Here is a 22,221-nt window from a genome sequence, read left to right on the forward strand (position 1 = left end):
TCATTTGAAGGGGGGATAATTTGGGAATGAGAAGTGCAGATCTGATTTAAATAAGAAGTGCAGATCTGATTGTGAAAGGTTGTGTCCCTTTCAAAGGGTAGAAATAATGAAGGGTTGCACTCTTTCAAAGGGTGCTAATGGTGAAAGGGTGTGTCTCTTACCAAAGGGCATACATGATATAAAGGAAAGGAATCAAAGCATCCAGTCACATCACCATCGATCAGATCAGATCAGAACTGTTATTAAGTTACAGACAATAACATCCTTGTTCTTGGTGGTATGCATGGGGATGTGCTTAATATGTATGCTTAATATATGAAGCCTGATAATGTTGATATGAAGAATTTAGTAGTAATATTAATATAGACTGCAATGCGTATGACAGTAAGAAGAATATGTTTATATACAATGCTTGTTACTACTGTCTTTATTTAAGAAAGTTGGGGATGGAGTTGTTTCCAAAGAGGGGCAGTCTAAATCCAATCTATAGGATGATTCCCAAGATAGGGTAAGGATCAGCGTCTCGTAAACTTTGAGGGCATGGTCCCAAGATAGGGTAAGGGCTTGGATTCGTAAACTTTGAGGGAGCCTATTGTATTTTGGTCTCTAAGCGCTATAGTAATGCCTGTCTTGCTTCTTAATTGTTGTTGAGATGCTCTTACGTGTTAACTGTTATCCTTTTATGAGTTGAATATTACTTAACTGTTATTGGAAACTTTGTATTATAGTAGCTCTTAAGTTGGTCTATATAGCTTTGATTACAATTACTGTGTCTAGCTCATTACATCTTTTGCATGTGTAGATGAAGTATATTTACTGTTAATTGCAAATTTTGTAATGCATGTCTGAGTGAAGTGGGTTTGGTAGCATTTTATGTCATTTCCCTCTTTTAATTATTTAATCTTTTGTGTTGTGGAATTAATCCTAGCCTTAATGTTTATTCACGCCGCTCAGTTTCTGCCTTCAGCCGAATCACATAAACATGGTAGTTGATATGAGGTTCACTTTCAGTCAAAAAGCATGAAAACCTCACTTTGAGCAAAAGTGCTTAATTGCCTTGTGCTGTAGCTTGAGAACCAAAAAGAGAGATTTTTATTTCAAGTTTGTTTGTGTTGTGTATTTGAAGTCACACCTTCAATTTTGTTTGCTATGTGTGAACCATCCCAAAAGACATTATATATATTATAAATAGCAAGTACGTATTGTTTAGATAAGGGTTTTAGGTTGGTTTGTTATTTACAAGGAGCTTCCCCTTCTAATTGAAGAACAGTTCTACCATATACTCCATTCTATTTTGTGTCACACTAGAAGGTGTTAATCTTATTGTCATTGATGTCTATGCCTTCAGATCAGCTGATGGGTTTGAGACTTGAGTGGCTCATTCATGCTGTCATCTTGTTCTAATTGTTGGAATTGTGTCAACACTTATTTCACAGTTTATTACTTGACACATGGGTGTTCGCAGAATATGTTTTGTCTGCATTTTGGTCATCTTGTTCAGATTGTTCAGATTGTTTTATACCTGACACGTGGGTTCAGTTCGAACATTTTGGAGTTGTAATCAGTTTTTGCTGTGCGGTGTAACTCCAGTCTGTAAAATCGTTTTGTTCTGACAGCCGTAGTGTACATGTGTTTCAGAATTGACAGAGTTGATTTCTTTAAGGAGATGGGGCGTTTTTTTTTGGAATTTGAATCTGAGAAAGACGTTTTCATTGGCCAAATGCGTATATCGTGTGGTTGGTTTGTACTTACCCTTCATGGGTCAGTTATGAAATTATTGCATTCAGATGGGGCGGTTTTATTGGATGTCATCATTTTCCTGTGCGTAGATGTTTAAATACAGTAAGCGATGAAAAATTCGTGGTTTATTGGACATGTTTTTGTCTATGGAGCCGTTTTTGAGTTGTGCTGGTGTTGAGCTGTGTGGATAGAGTTTTAGTGGCTGAGGCAGTCTTTTGTGGGCGTTTTTTAGTTCTGATCTGACCAGCGCATCTTTTTGGAGATATCGTGGCAAGAGAATTTGGGGCGAATTGGCACTAAGTGTTTAAAAATAACAATAACCGATATCTTTTGGGTTGATAAATAAAATATGTTTGAATTGGGACCCTTTTTTTATTAAAAAGGTTTGATATTTGTTGGCAACTTGGCAGTAATGTTTTCATGTATGTGCTGCTGTGTGAGAAGTGTGACTGGAGTTTATCTCTGGAGTGTTGACGTCTATCTTGGCCGTTTTTTTTTACAGAAGTAGTGCAGGTGAAAAATGACAAAAGGGAAAAGCCGTTTCAAATTAGGAGTTGGTGTGATTTTTGAAAGATTTTGGTGTTGAAGGTGGTTGGTGAAGTTTTGAGACGTGCTGTGATAGAGAGAATGTTGGCGATCTGAGTTTAAAAGTTCTGTGAAAGATACGAACAACCTAAGGAAAGTTTTCTTCTAGAATATGATTTGATGGTATCCTCTGTTCTGTAAATTGTATTGCAGTTGCAATAATGAAGTTGGATGTTAGAGCATATATATATCTGTATAAGGAATCAGGTTATCTACTGTGAGAATTATGTGAAGCAGTTTGTTTCTGATTAATTTCTCACATGTAGTTATTTGCAGATCTCATTGCCAAAGTGGTGAAATGGTTGTTAATCTTGTTCTATAATTTCAAAGAAGATTGAGCTATTCGAATTTTATATCTTTTCTAATCAAGTCTGTCTATCTACAGAGATAGATGACTTTTGACTAAACTGTGATTGGCGGGTTTGTGTGTAGTGGTCTGTGACATTTGTTCATTGTGGGAACAGAAGTTGTATTCTCTTATATCATTCATTAGTATCAAAGTTTTTTTAGGTTGGTGCCTATTTTGGTTAGAGTTGGTGCTCTGTCAAGGGTTGGAGCTCTTGTTTGTAACTGGGTTGGTGCCCATTTATTCAGATTATTAAAGAATTTGCAAGCCGTGGTTTTTTACCCTTAAGGGTTTTCTCAATGTGATAAAACCTTTGTGTTATTGTCTCTCTTTTCTTTCAGATTTAAATGTTCTAAATTGACCTATGGGATTTAAATACTGATTCACCCCCCTCCCCCCCTCTCAGTATTTACTTTGTGTTTTTCAGAAGGTGCAAATTAAAATACTAACAGATAGTGATTACAACTTATAAATTATAAAACCTGCACAACAGTAATAGTTCAATGTAAAATAATAACAATCTGGTTTCATTTCAGGAACCAAACAATGTATCAATTCCCTTCCCATGATATCCGTTATCTCAATGTCATTTCTAGAGTTTGTCATACTGCCCACAAACAATCATAGATGTGCATGATTTGAGATTAAGTGTCCATATGCGCTTCACAACAGCTGTCTAGCTTAAACAAAATGACAAAGCTTTAGTCGCAAAATGAAAGAAAAGGACACACATTTGGGAAGAGAATGCATTTTTATATTTGTAGTGAGTCAATGCTATTGCCAAGTCACGGTTATATACTTATGCACTCGCCAACAGATAATATCATAATAATGATGAGCCAAAAGAAGTCAACAACGAAACAAATTATGTGGTATGTCTGCTGCACAATAAAAACGAAATAAACATCATTTGCAGAAGGTTGACTTAGGTAGTGCATGGACAAATAAAATGCGTACATTTTAAGATCTCAAGTTTTGTGATATTCAATGTCAAGTCACGCATCTTCTCCTTTTCAAGAGATTCAAGGTTTTAGGTTTGATCTAGTTCTCTTTTATGCTTCCTTGATGCCTTTTATGGCTATAGTGTGCCTTTCTTTGTGCATGTCATGTATTGACTAATTCTACAAACATGGTTTCTCGCAGGCAGATAAACAAGGAAAGATCATAGACGCTGCTCCAGTCACAAAATACACTGTTAAAGTTTTGCCGGTAAGTTAATAATTTAGGCACTTATGATCTATTTTGACTTCATTAAATGATCTACCTTCGATAAGAAAACATTGTCTCTAAGAATTTAGCAATTGTTTTTTGTAACTGAGTATTAATGGAACTTGTTGATTACTGGCTGTAGTGATTCCGTGTTAGAATGATATTTTAAGGTCATCCAATTTATTGTGTGTAGCTGAATATTTATGGAACTTTTCACAAGTTAGAAATAGTCAATTTTGAGTAAAATAATATCTTGAGATTGTATACTTGAAATTTTTAATTTATTTTAATAATTTTGTTGTTCAGTGGTTGTCAAATGAACAAAATAATAATAAATCATCAGTTTTCTTGTCTGCATAAAAACGATATAGAATGTGTTGTCTTTCTTTGATAATATTTACCTCTTGATTTTCTTATTTTGTTTTGAATCCTCTGAGAGTGAATGAAAAATGTTTTTAACATATAACAGAAAGTTACTTGAATTTCAAAAAGGGTTGAGAATTTCATCTTGAGAAGGCAACTAAAGTGTCAAGAAGGCCAACCAGTATGCTTGTTCAAAATGGCCATGCTAAAACTTTCTTCTTCCTTTCTTTTTATGAAAGATATACCATGATATAGTTATCATCATTGAACTGTATTGTTGGGACTACATTTAACTTCTAAACTACTTGGGTACTTATATTTCTACTGTTGATCATTATTCTCACATATTTTTGATTGGACTTGAAGGATCATTGCACAACATTTAGCCATTGTACAATTGTTAATCATATCTTAAAGCGTTTATCTATCAATGGCACTAATGCATGGCGGCAATCATACTATTATGCACCCAATACTTCCTAATGCTCAAGCACCTGTATATGGTACAGATGGCACACATGCCTAGAAGTTTGCAAGAAAGAGGGTGAGAGAAGTAGGGGAGATAGACATATATTGAGAGAGAGAGATGTATAGAAAGATATAGAGAGAGGAGTGAGAGGGAGATAGAGAGAAATAGAGAGATAAAGATATTGTACAAGAGAGATGAAATGAATAAGAGAGAGAGGTGTAGATAATGATTTATAGATAGAGAGGTGAGAGATATGGATATAGAGATAGAGGTGGCAAGAGTGAGAGAAAGGTGACGAAGACAAGTAATAGAGAGAGGTTTAGAGAGAGGGAGAGAGATAAAGAGGGGGAAAGATAGAGAGATGTAGATAGAGGTAGGGAGGGAGAAATAGGGAGTGTGTGTATATGCATGTGTGAGAGAGAGAGAGAGAGAGAGAGAGAGAGAGAGAGAGAGAGAGAGAGAGATAAAACTTGCAAAATATAATGGGTGTGAGAGAGGGAGAGATGGAAGGAGAGAGAAAGAGGGATAGGAAGAAATAGAGATAGAAATAGCGAGATAATGAGAGAAAGGGAGATAGATAGATAAATATATGGGGAGTGAATGTATAGAGGTGGAGAGGGATATAGGGAGAGTAGAAGAGATGAAGTGAGATGAGTGTATAAAAGAGAGATATAGAAATAGAGATAGAGATAGGGAGGGAGAATTAGGAAGTTGTCTGTGGAAGTGAGATAAATAGAGATAGAGATACACAGGGAGAAACAAGGAATGTGTGTGTGAATGAGAGAGATATGGAGATAGATATAGAGAGGGAGAAAGATATAGATAAATAGATAGAGTGGGGAAGAGAAATTGAGAGGATAGAGAAGTAGAGAGATGTCAAAAGAGGGAGAGGGAGAGGGAGGGTTAAAGAGATATAGATAGGGGAGAGAGATAGAGATGGAGATAATAGTCAAATGACATGCTATCCTTCCCCAAGGACACATGCTATCCTTAAATTATTGGCATGAAATGAGTATCAAAAATTAGTTTATCTTTCGTAATCTAAACTTTTAACTTAGGTTTTAAGCTGAAATTTATTTTATTATATACATCAAAATAAAAATTCAAATATAATTATTCTACAATAAATAAAATTTTTATAAAACAAAAAGTTATAAATTAAATTAATTCCAATCTTCTAGTTATTATTTTTAATTTCATACAAAGACAAATAATTAAAATAAAATCTAACTTGATGAAAATTAATCTTTAAAGAAGAACAATTAAAATAAATTAAAAAACAAGATAGATAGTAATAAAAGCTATATTTTTAATTCAAAATATAATTATTGTACAATAATTAAAATTTTAATAAGACAAATAATTATAAATTAAATTATTTTTATTAATTTTAATTTTTTTTTCATAAAAAGGCATAAATAGTTAAAATAGATTTTAAAGTTAATAAAAATCAATTGGAATAGTAATAATAATAATAATAAAGCTAATTCTTTCTTTTTAATGATTTTTTCTTTTTCCTTTTTGAAACTTAAAAAGTAAGATAAATTATTGTAATAAAAGAAATTATATTAAAAGATATTCTTATCAAAAGAAGATAATAATGAAAGACAGATTTTTCCTTTTATCCACATTCTTTTTCTAGTTAATAATATTAATTTTTTAAATTTTATTATAAAAGATTTTTTAAAAATTAGTATAAAATTGCATCCTTAATTTTGAACCATTGATTAAAAAGAGTAGGTTGTCCATTTCATATAGGAAATGCCTATGACATAGTAATAAGGTAAGACAAAAGTCTAATTTACATTAAATTTTAATATACATTTTTTTTACCGGAATAATTTTGTGGTTCAATGATGAAATTTGAGCCTATTAAAATAATTCTGTGATTAAACACACCATAATTATTTGAGTTGGAAACTTTAAAAATTAATTAATTAAGTTACAATAAATGAATATAAATGAATTTTGTAATTAGATAAAAGTAATTTTAAACAAATATATTTAAACATAATTTTTTATAGCTCTTTTATTAAATCAATCATTTAGTATTTGAAAAAATTACGAGCGCAATTACCAAAGAACTGGACAATAAAAATGTGTCAAAGCTTAAAAATTTCTACCAAAAATCAAAGATAAAAAATCATTGCAAAAATTGCAGAAAAACCCTACCAAAAATGCAGGAAAAAATCAATGCAAAAATTGTGGAAAAACCTTACATACTGAAAACTGCAGGTAAACCCTCTAATAAATCACAATTATATTCAGGAAACCTGTGGAAATTGGAGAAAACCGGTTGAATTGGCCGTCATTAATATTTCATAATATTTCATAAATGTGTTTTTTATAGGGAAAAACTTGGGAATGTCGTTGTTTCGCGATTTCCTTGATTTATTCCTGATTTATGTGTCTTATGGGTTATACAACCATCGACAACCAAACGTAAGGAGTTATATCACTAACTATTGCCAATAAAACATAACAGGCTGGCTATAACAGAACATTATTAAATCAATGTTCTACATTATCTCTCCTAGAAAAGTCAGTCCCTTTTGATCATAGAAGCAGAAATCTTTAAAAAATCGGCTAAAACCCATAAAAATGGATTAAAAACAGCAAAAAAAATCGCTAGGTAACGTGGCTAGGGTTTTGAAAATATCACGAGTTGAAGAAAATGATTTACGCTGGTAAAAAAATGGCTTGATAAATTTGTTTGATCTATGGACTCTACATGGAGCTGCAATACCTATGCTCTCCATTCCATTCCCGCTGTGACACTATTCCATTCAATGATCCAAAGTTGATGGAATTATTCTCAATATATTTCGATGTTAAAAGATTCAGAGCCAAAAATTGAAAATCGTTCGCAGGGAAGGGGAATGCAGAAATTGGAACCGCATTGAGCAAAGGGACGCCCCCACTGGTTCGGTTGTGCAACAAGGCACACAGGGCAGGGCGTCGAACCCTGACCACCGCACCCTAATTTTTTTAACTTAATATTTTTAAATTAATATTCAAGTTATGATATAATAATTATAATATTATATAATTATATAGTGCAATGCAATACAATACAATATAGTGATTATAATAATTATAAATTTACAATAATGTAATTATAATTAGTATATTATTAAATAATATAATATAATTATAATAATATCTAATATTACAATTATTATATTAATTAAATATATATAATTATATTATTATATTACAATATTTTTTTAGATCCGATTTATTGCCAATTTTTACCATAAACGATTTTGGTTGCTATGCTTTTGACAACACTAATAGCAAAAGGATTAACTCAACAAGTAGTTCTAAGTGGGGAGTAGAAGGCATCCCTGGAACTCCAAGAGTTGGTGTATTGGATGACCTTCCATGGTGGAGGCTTCAAAATTATAGCTCAAATGCTCGGATGTTGTTGGAAGCTCCCTCTCTATATGTAACACAATTGCAAATACAATAGCTTCTTTTGGAAATTGATTAATAACCAAAGGAAAACTACACTCCATAGTGAGATTGTGTATCCCAAGACGTTTCTGTTAATGCACACAAATTTGCATGCTCTCATACACGAAACATTCTCAGGTGTCACCATCCTTCTCAATGCTTCCTTAGCCAGCTCTGGAATAAAAAATCTCATTTCTTCCAATGGGCTGATTTTTTCTTTTTGTGATTCTCCCTGGCCTAACTCATCAAAGTCACTGATAAGTGACAACCATTTCTATTACGGAGACATTCGTAAAAAATAGAAAGAAACTATATTTACAATATTTACTTTATTGACCATTAATTAACATTTAACAATAAAGAATATTATTCTAATAACTTCCAGCAACTGTATTTTGCTAGTGCTAAGGTTATCAACAGACAAGTATGCAGATGTGTTGAACTTCTTGCAGACTATTAGACAAACCCAGTAACAAATTTTAATTTTTCTCTGTATTGTAAATTAGTACAATTGCCAAACATTAGTTGCAAGCTGTATTCAAACGATGTACAATGTGATTCTCATGTGATTCTGATCTGATGTTGGATCTATGACGTTTATTAGCTTAAGTGAATGCTCTTAAATGTGAACAAAATTCAATGCCTTAAACTTAATTTAAAGTTCTTGAAAAGACATTAAAGAATTAGAGCAACAGAAATAATAAGATAGAAGAGAGGACAAGATTTGATGACGGAGCTCACCACTCAGGGCTACGTCTCTGGATCCGCTTAAAATAGCGTGATCAATGCCATTAAAGATGTCAAAACTACAAATGCTTTTACATCACCTTGGTCTTCTAGCTGCAAGAGCAAATTAACACGCTCCTAGGAAGATTCAAGCCCTATAGGCTCTTCCTGATACAGAAGCAATAACTTCTTGCTCTCGAAAACAACAACCAAGTCTCTAGCTCAGCTCAAATACAATCTTTGCTGACTGTTTTTTTTTTTTTTTTGTGTAACTAGGATCGGAAAATAAAAAGGATTCGGATTGCCTTAAGGCATCATCCAAATCCTTATAGGGCTGGGCCCTTCTTCATTAAGGAGGCGTGTAAATAGGGCTGGGCCCTATCTCCATTTAATGTATTTATGTAAAAGGGCACATAGGGCTGGGCCCTATCTATGTGCACAAATTAGGATAGGGCTGGGCCCTTTGTCTTCCACATGCCAAGCAAGGTCAAACGTGTGAGATTGTAGCATCTACCTTAGCGCCCAGGATAGGGCTGAACCTAAATAAATCGTGGAGTGAGATATAGGGCCGACCTTATCTTGCACATATAACGTGAGAAAAGTACAAAGACTTTAGCACCAAAAAGTGCCTTATTGGGCCGACCCAATAAGGCACCAATCCTCATATATTAAAGCTACATAGAATGCATCTTGAGACAATTATCATATATGCTAATCAGATCTGCAATAACAGTGTGAAATGTATCTGCTCTCCTTTGGTGTGAAGATACCTGATCTATGGATGTGACTCTGCTCTGATTGATGCGAACTTAAGTCTATTGTTCATACTGAAGAAGGCATGGTTATGCTGATTACGAAAGGTCATTTGAAGCTGAAGATATCTGCACATGTATTCAGCCTGAGATAAGTGTTGTAAGACTGCAATTTTATTCATAATGAATAATCAGATTTGAGGATATGTTGTTGCTGGGTTTTTCCTCCAAGAGGGAGGTTTTCCCAGGGTAGACTTGTGTTGTGTGCCCTTTCTATTTGTGTGCTTTGATTCTTGTGACTGTGCATTATTATTTCCTGCTCATTATTGTTAATCTGATCACGAAAACTAACCTGGTATCAGAGCCTAGGTTTGCATGTGTAGTGATCAGATTTACAGCCTGGACTTCTGTGTGACAGCTAGGGTTTTCAGATGATTACATGCACAGTCAAGGTCCTTCATCTGCATCAATGGATTCCTCATCCTCTTAGTATCTTAGAACCTTTAAAGGTGATGAATCTCAATTTATTTCAAGGGAGATAGGTAAGTGAAGTTGTAGGTGATTTGAAGCTACCTTAAAACTTAACTTATTTTGATACTTGCTGTCATCCTTATATATTTCTGCTATCATATATCTGCTATCACTTATATATTCAATGTATTCATGGTTGAATAGTGATAGTGTATATATATGGATGTGTATTAGGATCCGAGTATAGGTAAATGTCTTCTATCTATATGTCTGAATCTATGTGTTGAGGGTTTGTAAGGGTTGGTGTTTTGTTTTACTATATCATGTCTTTAAGGTAACCTAATGTCTACTCTTGAAGATAATGTTTTCAGATTATGTCTCTCTGAAGAAAGCATTCATGCATGACCGGAGAAGCCCTACCTCAATTAGATCTTGTCATCGGACTAATTATGAAAGTCTACCTTTCATCTCTCTCTTTTAAGATGCTATGGGTCCACTTCGTAAGTAAGAATGAATCATCAGGTCTGTGAATTCTTTATTTAGATAGGGTTTTAGAGGGAGTCTTAATATCTTTTAATATCTCATTTCATTCTCGGGTTCTAATCATTATGGTTTAATAGAGGAATTGATAATATATATCTAATGTATATTCCTTGTCTATTGCAAAATGTTTATTTATGATGATACTAACCATGATACATTGGGTGTATCATCCACCCTCCGTGGAGTGCAAGGTGGGACCACCCTATGCGGAGTGCAAGGTGGCAGTGCTCGCTCACCCTTTGCGGAGTGCAAGGTGAGTCCACCCTCTGCGGAGTGCAAGGTGGCAGTTCTCTCTCACCCTCTGCGGAGTGCAAGGTGAGTCCACCCTTGGCGGAGTGCAAGGTGGCAGTTCTTTCCACCCTCTGCGGAGTGCAAGGTGGCGGTTATTTCTCACCCTTTGCGGAGTGCAAGGTGAGTTCACCCTCTGCGGTGTGCAAGGTGACAGGTTCTTCTTCTCAGTGAAGAAGCTTATGTATCCTCTGCGGTTGTGCATGATTTATGTTGCATGGTTATATATATCTTTGAGTATTAATTATTGCAGGTGTGCGTATGGAAAGGTCTTTGTCATCCTCTGCGGATATGCATGATGAAAGATCATGGTGTTACATGCAGGTCCCCAGGAAAGTGTAAAGTAATGAAGCGTTGGCTTCATCCTCTGCAGGCATTGCAAGAGAAGATCATTTAAAGGTTCATTGTAATGTAATTGCGTGATCAAATCACAAATTGTATATTGATTGTACTATTAGGGCTGGGCCCTAATCCTAAACCTTGTAAATGTTCATGCCATGGGTTTGTGCATGAGAATTTGGCTATGTATTTATTTTCCTCCCTAGTTAAGAGGGAGTGTTTTTTGTTTTTTGTTTTTGTGTAACTAGGATAGGAAAATAAAAAGGATTCGGATTGCCTTAAGGCATCATCCGAATCCTTATAGGGCTGGGCCCTTCTTCATTAAGGAGGCGTGTAAATAGGGCTGGGCCCTATCTATGTGCACAAATTAGGATAGGGCTGGGCCCTTTCTCTTCCACACGCCAAGCAAGGTCAAACGTGTGAGATTGTAGCATCTACCTTAGCGCCCAGGATAGGGCTGAACCTAAATAAATCATGGAGTGAGATATAGGGCCGACCTTATCTTGCACATATAATGTGAGAAAAGTACAATGACTTTAGCACCAAAAAGTGCCTTATTGGGCCGACCCAATAAGGCACCAATCCTCATATATTAAAGCTACATAGAATGCATCTTGAGACAATTATCATATATGCTAATCAGATCTGCAATAACAGTGCGAAATATATCTGCTCTCCTTTGGTGTGAAGATACTTGATCTATGGATGCGACTCTGCTCTGATTGGTGCGAACTTAAGTCTATTGTTCATACTGAAGAAGGCATGGTTATGCTGATTACAAAAGGTCATTTGAAGCTGAAGATATCTGCACATGTATTTAGCCTGAGATAAGTGTTGTAAGACTGCAATTTTATTCATAATGAATAATCAGATCTGAGGATCTGTTGTTGCTGGGTTTTTCTTCCAAGAGGGAGGTTTTCCCAGGGTAGACTTGTGTTGTGTGCCCTTTCTATTTGTGTGCTTTGATTCTTGTGACTCTGCATTATTATTTCCTGCTCATTATTGTTAATCTGATCACTAAAACTAACACTGACAATATCTGAAGTTCACTAGTTTCCTCTAAACAAAATAGGAGGGATTGGTTTGCAAAACCATTAAAATCCACTCTCTATAGAAAACTAAACTTCAAGTTTAGAAGAGCGTCAAGCTCTCGGATTACAAAAATGTGGTTTAAGTTCATAAGAGCAGCAAGCTCTTCAACAACTCTTTCAAAACCCCCATTGTCTTCTCAAAGCCAAACTCCCCTTTTTTATACAAAGAAGTTGCCTAATTTGGCCTATAGCCAAGATTTTAGAGATAAAATTCTTATCCCTTACAAATAGATTTTATCCTCACAAAATCTTAAAAAAAAAACCTTTAAAATCAAATAAAAATCTTTAAGAACCCATTTAAAACCTTTTAAGTTTTCGGGCTTCCAATTTATGGCTTTTCTGGGCTTGTAAGGATATAATTTTATTGTTAATTCAGGGTCTCAGGTATGCCCAAGCCCTTTGTTTTTGAAACCTCTGCGATTCATGCCTACATATATCTTTCGGTTCCCTTTTTATCCCAAAAGAACCGCCTATCTTAGCGGTTAGGAGTGCATAGGAGAGAGAGGGAGGTTGGCGGTTTGAACCACCGGCCTTCCCTTTTGCCTTCGATGTTTCTTGCTGTCCATTGTTTCTACAATACTGACGCACCATACATAGCAAAAGGCTTGCGTGGCACAATGGTTGAGTGTGATAATAGGGAGATGGAGGTTAGGAATTCAAATCTCTGAACTACCTTTTATTTACCGGATCCATTCGGATCAGATTCTCACAATTTATTACAGTCCTTATATCCACAATCTGATTTCCAATTGGTACTATAACAGTGTGCACAATGATTTTTAGGGTGTACACTGAATGTACAATTGCAGACCTGGCCATGCAACCTTAAAAATTTGTAGACTATATGCTATCACTGTTAGGTACAGTAGTAACAGGGTATACGACAATATATTCCAGCCAACAGCCAAGTGGCACTTTGTGGAGCATACAACATGAATATCAGACCAGGTGGTAGTAGTAATAAATAATTAACTCTTTTAGTCAGTTACCTTTCTAGTGGTTCTATTAATGGTCATTTAGTTAGTCATTTAGCTTTTTAGTTTGTCATTTTAGTTGTTGACTTATTTAGCTTTTTAGTTCGTTTAGTGAACTATATCTTCTTTTACAAGAATGCATAGTTTGCTTTTTAGTTTTAAGCTTTAGCTTAATGGTTCGTTCTTTTTAGAATACCGTCTTGTAATTCCTTTATATACACTTGTATATTCGTTATTAATTAATTCAATATCATTCGATTATTGATTCAGTTATTTTTCATGGTATCGGAGTGAGTTGATAAAATTATTTTTAATAAAAAATTCGTAGGCCTTCTACTTGGAATATTTTTCCAGAATTTTTTTTGATTTTTATGGAAAAAATCTTTGGAGTTTTTTGTGGCTTCCTTGTTTGTAAAATCGTGGGTTTTTTGGCGGTTCGTGGGTGATTTATTTTGCAAGGTTTGCGGATTTTTTTTGCAGGTTTGAAATCTGCCTAGGGTTTTCATGATTTTTTGGGTGCCAATTTTTGTTTACTCGCGTGACCTCGGAAGACTGCCAGAATAGTGTTGTGTGCTCGCAATTTTTCTATTAAGGCCTTAAATTTCTGAAATACAGGAAACACATTTGATTTCTGTCTAAGAAAGTACACCCACATTTTACGACTGTAATCATCAACAAAAAGTAAGAAATACCAGCACCCAGTAACAGAAGGAGTATTCATTGGACCACATACATCGGCATGGACTAACTGTAGTACCTTAGATGCTCGCCATGAGTCACCATCCTTGAATGGTGTCTTGTGCTGCTTACTAGCCTGACAAGCTTCACAAACTCGCTAATTCTGAGTTTGAATATCAGGTAGGCCTTGTACTAAATCTTCCTGAACAAGCTGAGCAAGATAGTGAATGTTCAGGTGACCATATTGCTAATGCCATTGACTGGTGATAGTTGATGATTTAGTTGCGAAAGCATGCTCAAGAGAATCACACGATCAACAATTGAACACTTATGTAAACTGAAGATGACATCAAGCTGAGGAGAATGCTGCATGATTTGACTCACTGAGAGAAGGTTCAACTCCATGCCAGGAAGTAGTATACATTGAGGAATATGAGATTCCTCCCACCAGACTATATCTGAATGTTGCCCTTATCGACTGTTGAGACATGGACCAGCTAGGACTCGAACCTAGGACCTTCCATACGCTGCTGGAGTGCTCTACCACTGAGCTACTGGCCCCTCTTGGACCAGTCCATCGTCGGTCTGGGAGTGGCTTATTTCCAACACCAACACCCCCCCTTAAGCCACACTTCTCGTGTGCTTGGGGCTCCTAGCTTGGACCTGGCTCTGATACCATGTTGAGACATGGACCAGTTAGGACTCGAACCTAGGACCTTCCATACGCTGCTAGAGTGCTCTACCACTGAGCTACTGGCCCCTCTTGGACCAATCCATCGTCGGTCCGAGTGTGGCTTATTTCCAACACCAACACCGACAACTTTATACTCTTCACCTCCTCCAAATGTGACTAAATCAGTATAGGGGGAGAATTTTGTAAACCAATCACGCCTGTGAGTGAAATGTCGAGAAGCACTAGAATCTATATACTAGGTAGAAGACTTCACGTGGTCTGCAAGTCTTTTAGCCACGAAGGCGTAAAAGGCAGACTCTTTTTGCTCTGTGTGCTTAGCGACATTGGCTTTAGGTTGAGACCCCCCTTGCTTCCGCTGTTCGGAAGCTATTCAATTGCGACAATCCTTGATCATATGGTCATATTTGTGACAATAATTGCACTGAACCTTTTTCTTTTTCGAACCTTCCTGAGATTGACTGGAGCCCTTTTGTTGAGATGACTGAGAGGACTAAGCTTTGCCTTTATCCTTGTGAAAGGATTTGGCTGCAAAGGCTTGTTCAGAGGAGGATGAAGTGGCACCGCTACCAAACTGTTGTTTCCAACGATCTTGTTGTAGAAGTTTGGTGCATAACTCTGGAAATTTCAGATCAACATTCGTAGATGTAATGTTGAGAGTTTCTGTGAAGTGCTCATAGGATTTTGGTAGACTCTTTAGGGTTATGGCTACCATATCCTCTTCCTCCATTTTCCGACCAATAGCTTCGAGCTGATCTCGAATGTCCTTAATCTTCGTGAGATGTTCTTGTAAGGACATGCGTTCATCCATCATGATGGAGAACAACTGGTTTTTCAGGAAGAATGCTTGACTTTTGTTGGATGTCTCATGCAATTCCTTTAGATGTGTCCAGATTTCTGATGCTGATTTGCTAGAAGGAATTTGAGGTAACTGGTCATCTGTGACGGAGAGCTCAAGGAGCATGACGGCTTCACGATTGCGATCATCAAATTTGTCTTGATTTGATCCGGCTGTGGTAGGACGAGATTCTTTTCCCAAAACCAAATCATTAAGGCGGCGATATTAAAAAATAGTCAGCATGCCTTGCTTCCAAGTGTTATAATTTTTTCTATTAAATCACTTACTGCCTTCCAACATGAAGTTGGTCAATGATGCCATCTTGCACGTTCCCCAATGCACAAAAAACGAGAAAATCTGAAAGGACATAAATCTGAAACAGAGGCAAAAGCATGTACAGATTTCAAAAAAATTGTATGGGTGGCACAAATTTCGAGTCAAATTCGTGGGCACAAAAACCAAGGCACGAAAAACAATGCACCCAGAAAAATATGACAACGACCCAGTTGAGGTTTCAAAAAACCCACAAGGAATCTGTGATTAAAAAAATAATTTTGGCAAAATTCCGAAGGTTTTATAAAACCCTAGCCCAAATACACAGAAAAAATGAAGTCCGTTGCGGGTAAAAGAACCACCAACTAGGTGCCAAAAATGCAGAGAAGCCGGAAGACAAAATACGAAATCCGTAGTCAAAATGCGAAGTCGCGTTGCGGAACAAACCAAAATCGCCAAAAAACCCTAGCCGTTAGGCGCAAACTGAGAGTCGCCACAGAAAAAACGTGTTGCGATTTTTATTTGTTGCAGAAAATCGCGAAATTGCGTCACACAAAAAAGGACTGCAGGGAAAAAAGATCACGAAGCACAAAATTGTGGGTAAAAATCGCGAAAATGAAGATCATGAGCAAAAAAAAGGCCAGTTCGCGTCGTGCGCAGAGCAATGGTGTTGCGTCGGGCTGAAAACTCCTACGAAGAGCACAAAGATCGCAAAAATGATAGACTTGCGAATTAAAACACGATTTTTTAGAAAATTATTTTATCAAAAATCTTTGCTCGAAAAACGTTTTTCAAAATCTTAAAAAATTTCTTGAAGAGAAATTATTAGAAAAACGATTTTTTTACATATGAGGCTCTGATACCATATTACACTAAATAATTGGTAAAATTTAGATTGTATTTACAATGAGCAAGAACGCTCAATAAATAAAGTACAAAGAATTTACAAATAGAAAGTTTCTAACTAGAAACTTAGGATACAATATATTACATGATTGAGCACTAATAATTAACTTAGGAAAATTTTATTCTAAAAAAAATTAACATGTTTTTCAATGGGTTAGTATATAAGGAGGCTTTCCCCCCTCATTTCGATATACAGGAGGATAATAGGAGAAGTATAAGGCACCCATCAAGCATTCTATCTTTCAAGCATTGAAGCATTCATCATCAAGCATTTCTAGAGTTCTTCAAGACTGCATTTTCTTCATTCATCAATTGTGGAGCAACATTACATCAATCATATGCGAGCATGTGTATGTGATTAGGGTTTTGTCACGTTCATGCCATTTCATACAACATGTGGTTACATTCAAGAAGTAAAGCATCATTATCAGTCATTGTAGGTCTGAGGTATATCTTTCCATTATTTATTTTAGTATTTGCAACATTTCATTCAAAGTTTGATTCCTCAATCGGGGTTTGACTTAGGCAAACCCCCTATTCCCAACCTATTTCCCCTTCTTTTTGTGTGCAGGAAACAGGTAAGGAGCTGCGATCTTCAAAATCGACATTATTTACAATGACAAATCAATCCCCCTTTGGTGTGCGAAAAGTTTGGAGGACTAGGGCCAATTTCACCATGGTCTCAAAAAATCAGGAGCTCCTTTGGGGATCAGATTCGAGTCTGCTTATATTTCTCAGATCTAGGTGTGTGCCTCAATCCAACGACTGTAGCTCGCTGTTTCTGTGCTTTTACCTTCATTTTCAGCACTTTACCCTAATTTCAGCAATTCAACTCACAAAAGAGGGCAAACAAATTCTCAACCTTGAATCCAATCAGTATTTTCAGTCCTTATCCTTGTTTGTTTGTGACTAAATCTACTAGATTCAACCCCTCTTTTAAATGTAAAGGTCTCCAAGCAAAAATTAGCGGTTTTCTTCCTTCTTGTGGTGGAAACCATAATTTTTCACCCTTTACAACATGGTTTATAATTTTTTCTTTAAAAATTATCATCTGTAATCCACAATGTTCGCGTGGGATTTTGGTTATTTGGATTTTACCATTTTTCCACAAAAGCGATGATTTGTAACCTCAGATTTCTTGGTTTTTTCCATTCTCTCCTCAAAAATCGTGAATTCTCTTTTGGAGGGTCCTTGTTTTACGGTTTGATAGTTTTTTCCACAAAAAATCGTGCTTTTTGTTGTAGTCAAGTTTGGGTCGCACCTGGAGTTGCCGGGGCAGACATCTGCAACCGTGGTATCTTGCAGTCTGTTTTGGAGTTGCTGGAGCAAATAGTGCTCAGTATTCTTCTGCAAAAGTTTTTGCGGTTTTTGCTAAAATTATGTTTGTTGCTCTTTAGAGGGTTTGCCAATTTTTCCTCAAAATCGTGGTTTCAGGCTCTGTAATTCGCGTGTGAGGGTTACATCAGTCATCCGAAATCAACTATTCTTGGTCATTACCACTTTGCATATCTTGGGAGGCTCTCTGCAGTAGCAGTGTTCTTGTGTTTGTGATCAAAAGACTTACAGTGTCTTTTGTTGGGTACTTAGTTGATACAATGACCATTAAGGGAGGGTATTAGAGTAATTAACTCTTTTAGTCAGTTACCTTTTTAGTGGTTCTATTAATGGTTATTTAGTTAGTCATTTAGCTTTTTAGTTCGTCATCTTAGTTATCGACTTATTTAGCTTTTTAGTTCGTTTAGTCAACTATTGCTTCTTTTATAAGATCGCATAGTTTGCTTTTTAGTTTTAAGCTTTTTAGCCTTATTTAGCGTTTTAAGCTTTTTTAAGCTTTAGTTTAACGGTTCGTTCTTTTTAGAACACCGTCTTGTAATTCCTTTATATACGCTTGTATATTCATTATTAATTAATTCAATTTCATTCGATTATTGATTCAATTATTTTTCAAGTAGATGGTACAATTTCTTTTTCTAGCCTCTAAGGTTCAATTTTTGCACATACAGGTGTCAAGTTTACAAAAGCTATGATGCCAGAATGTTTGTTACTTATTCTACACTACAATGGTAATAAGAATGAACATGCCAAATACCAGATAAGCAGATGCTCTCATATAGGAAGTGTCTTTACAAGGCTCAAATCAGCCTATCTTATCTGAAATAGACTTGCTTTCTAAATGACAATGCATACTGTTCTTGGTTATACAACAGTTGCCAACCAACATAAAGATTTACATCGTTACCTGATGCCAACAAAATATAATAGGTTGGCTATAATATAACATTATTAAATCAACAGTCTAAACCATTCTCTTCAGTGAAAAGCTATTTGTTCAAAGTTCTTTATTTTGGTCTACTTGTATTCCTTAAATGATAACAAAAGTGTGTAAAAATTTGGTTTGCATACATATTGGCTAAAAACTAAAAAACAGTCAGTTATCGTGAAGAAGCAAATTGCAGTAACTGAAATTGGTGATATATAAATGAAAGGTATTTTTGTATCTCATGTTTCATGTTGTTTATGTGGCTTGCAGTTCAACTATGATGTGAGTCCCTATGGATTTAGAGAGTTTTTCAAGCGCCATGGCATATCATCTCAAATGCCTGTGCAAGAAGATGCTCAATAGCTTATCCTGCAGCAATGTTTAAAAGCCATAGGAACTAACATCCTTTGTTAATGGTGTGGCTCTCCATGGCTTGTTACTATTTGTTATTTGTTTAAAAGTAGATATTTTGAGAAGGTGAGTGTTGTTCAAATGATTTTTTCTATTAGCCTAGGAGAGTTTATTGGTTGCAAATTTGCAATGCTAACACAATTATTTGTGTACTGGCAACAATTTTAATTGTACAGTTGAATTTTCTACAAATTGATCGAAATTAGATTATTTTTCATAAGCTTCCCTGCCTATTTTATGTTTCCTTTAGTTTGGCATTACTTTTATGTTGACAAATGAAAAAGAAAATTATTTCAGTGATATGGTTTCTTTTTCTAGATATTTCGTCATCATCTTTTTGGTTCTTCGTAGAGCAGCTTCTCCCCAAGAGCTTGTTTGGACGAAGGTGAAGTTAGACCTAGAGTAGAAAATACTTGATAATTTTTCTGTTGGGTTTAAGGCTGGGGTCAATTGCTTCCATGAAATTCGTTTTGATCTTTTTTTTATCCATAGACTCCAATTATTTACAATATTTGCAATGTGCATCATGTTCTATTACTCAAAAGCCAAGTTTGCTTTTTCTTAATGTTGTTTCTTAGATTTTTAGAGTCTTTTCAAATGCTATCACCATTTTTTTCAAGGGTTAATTTTTTTTTGATGCCCAGCTAAAATTTAAAAGGTGACAACTATATCTTCACCTAAGAAGGGTTTGTGAACATCAATTGTTTCAAGTCAAGCTTAATCAATTTTGGCAATAATACAGTGTCTCAAAATAAATTTGAGCATTAAAAACTTGGTTTAAGCTTTAAATTAATCAGACTTACATTTGTTTGCTACCAGATTGCAACAATAAGAATAATAACAGTAATATTGATGAACACAGTAAATACTGGATAAGCAGATGTTCTCATCAAAGAAACGGGACTCGGACTCGGCTTGGACTCGGCAAGGCCGACTCGGACTCGGACTCGGGACTCGGTGTTAGATTTGGCTCCAGACTTGGGAAAGTGAAAAACTCAAGAAATTTAGAGATTTTTAAAGATTTAAAACTTGTTTCAGACACCCTTTATTGAATACACCTTAAAGACACAATAACATCATCAAACTCGGCTCATTTGTTTACATACACAAGTATACATCAATCACATAAGCATAAATGCAAATTGTAGCTGAAGAAAATAACAAACATAGATATATAAATATTGTCAAATGTATACAATATTACAAAACTCATGGAATAAAAAATACATGTCATCATATGATGATCATCAAATGTTTCATACAAATACCAAAGGTAAATACAACTACAAGCCTATGGCTCAGAGAACCTGCATGGCAGCACCCTCCGGCCCCGGCCCCCTGCGAAGGCATCTAAGGTAGGTCCTGGATGATTGGACAGCCATGGCCGCTCCCCGTGACACCATGCCATGCTCACCAACATCAGGAACATCCGTGTCACTATCTGCCTCTGAATCTCCTGTCTGTTCTCGTGCTCTTCGCTCCTCCTATGCCATGGCTACAGTCTCAGCCTCTATATCTACCTGGTCGATCCAATCAGTGTTAGATTCGGAGATTAAATTTTCCCTACTTCTATCGACGTAGTTTCCCCCCATATTTTTCGATGGGGGTTTGGGGGCAGCGCCCCTTGCGCGCTCCCTGTTGCGATACAGGGCGGGGTCGAGGGGCAGCGCCCTGCAAGGCCAAAAAAACTTATTATTGAATAAAGGCGTCGGGTGTTATTTTTCCATTGGCTGACATGTTGTAACCCTAATTTTTCTCATTCTCAGGCGGAGGTTGTGGTGAAAAAAGATGAGACCATTCATTTAAAAAAAACTTTTTAAAATGTTTTTTTTTTGTCATTTTACTTAAGCTAGGCAGTAGCCGAGTTTGGGGCTCAGGACTCGCCGAGTTTGGCGAGTTTGAGCCAAACTCGCCAACTCGGTGAGTTTGGCGATTTTACTCGCCAGACTCGGACGAGTCCGAGTCTATGCCCCTAGGACTCGCCGAGCATGACTCGTACTCGGACTCGCCGAGTCTGGGTGAGTCCCGTTTCTAGGGTTCTCACAGAGGTAGTGTTTTTACAATTGTTTGGTATATGCAGGCGTAAATCAACCTTCTTTATTTGACATAGATTTTCTTTTAAGTGACAATTCACATGTTATTGGTCATACCATAGCAGCAAAAATCTTTTGGGGTAAAAATTGGCAAACCAAAGGTATAAGATTTTTTGAAAAAATCAGATTTAAAACAAATGTAGAAAAAAAGAGAAAAACTTCGTGTTTTTGAAATTGTAAGGTATTTCAATAGCATCGAGATATTCAAAACATCTAGGTTGTATGATGCTTGTGATCCACAGTACAATTTTGAGGAAATGTCCAAGTAGAACCCATACATTCTAAATGAGGAACTTGTGCAAAACCCATGCCCAGATGTTAGATTTTCAGAAACTTCTTGATGAAGTTTGTACAAGTCTTAAAAGAAAATTGTGCAAACCATATGCTTAGCTAAATGTGGTGCATCATATTGCTGGGTTATGCAACTATAGAGATCTCCCTTAATTAAGATCTCACCTTTTAAAACAACCATTTTTGTTCTGGCAGTTAAGACATCTTAGATTAACCGGCCAGGGTTCCTAGAACTTGTTAAATTTGTAGACGGTCTTTCCCTAAATGATATTCTTGTAGAGAGAAGTGGATAATTTTAAATAATGCGTGCTTGACAAATTCTAAATGAATCATCTCCGATTGAAATGATATGATTAAATGCTTGGCAAAAGTCTATCACATTTCATTTCTACAGCCCATTTAATAATAGCAGTTTACAAGACTTGACA

At 35.9% G+C, this 22,221-nt stretch overlaps 1 protein-coding gene across 2 annotated transcripts in view; it reads left to right on the top strand.

The window, feature by feature from the left end:
- LOC131064648 (uncharacterized) overlaps positions 1-19,632 on the top strand; it is an 81,418-nt gene extending 61,786 nt beyond the window's left edge. Inside the window, exons 5-7 of one of the 2 annotated variants that reach the window (XM_057998869.2) lie at positions 3,815-3,880; positions 18,742-18,801; positions 19,269-19,632. In XM_057998869.2, coding sequence (XP_057854852.2) covers positions 3,815-3,880; positions 18,742-18,765 — 90 coding nt within the window. In that variant the 3' untranslated portion in view covers positions 18,766-18,801; positions 19,269-19,632. The remainder of the gene's footprint in view (positions 1-3,814; positions 3,881-18,741; positions 18,802-19,268) is intronic. The other variant, XM_057998868.2, reaches the window with a different exon arrangement.
- The last annotated feature ends 2,589 nt before the right edge of the window (positions 19,633-22,221 follow it).

The sequence above is a fragment of the Cryptomeria japonica genome, chromosome 9 (assembly GCF_030272615.1).
Source record: "Cryptomeria japonica chromosome 9, Sugi_1.0, whole genome shotgun sequence".
NCBI lineage: Eukaryota > Viridiplantae > Streptophyta > Pinopsida > Cupressales > Cupressaceae > Cryptomeria > Cryptomeria japonica.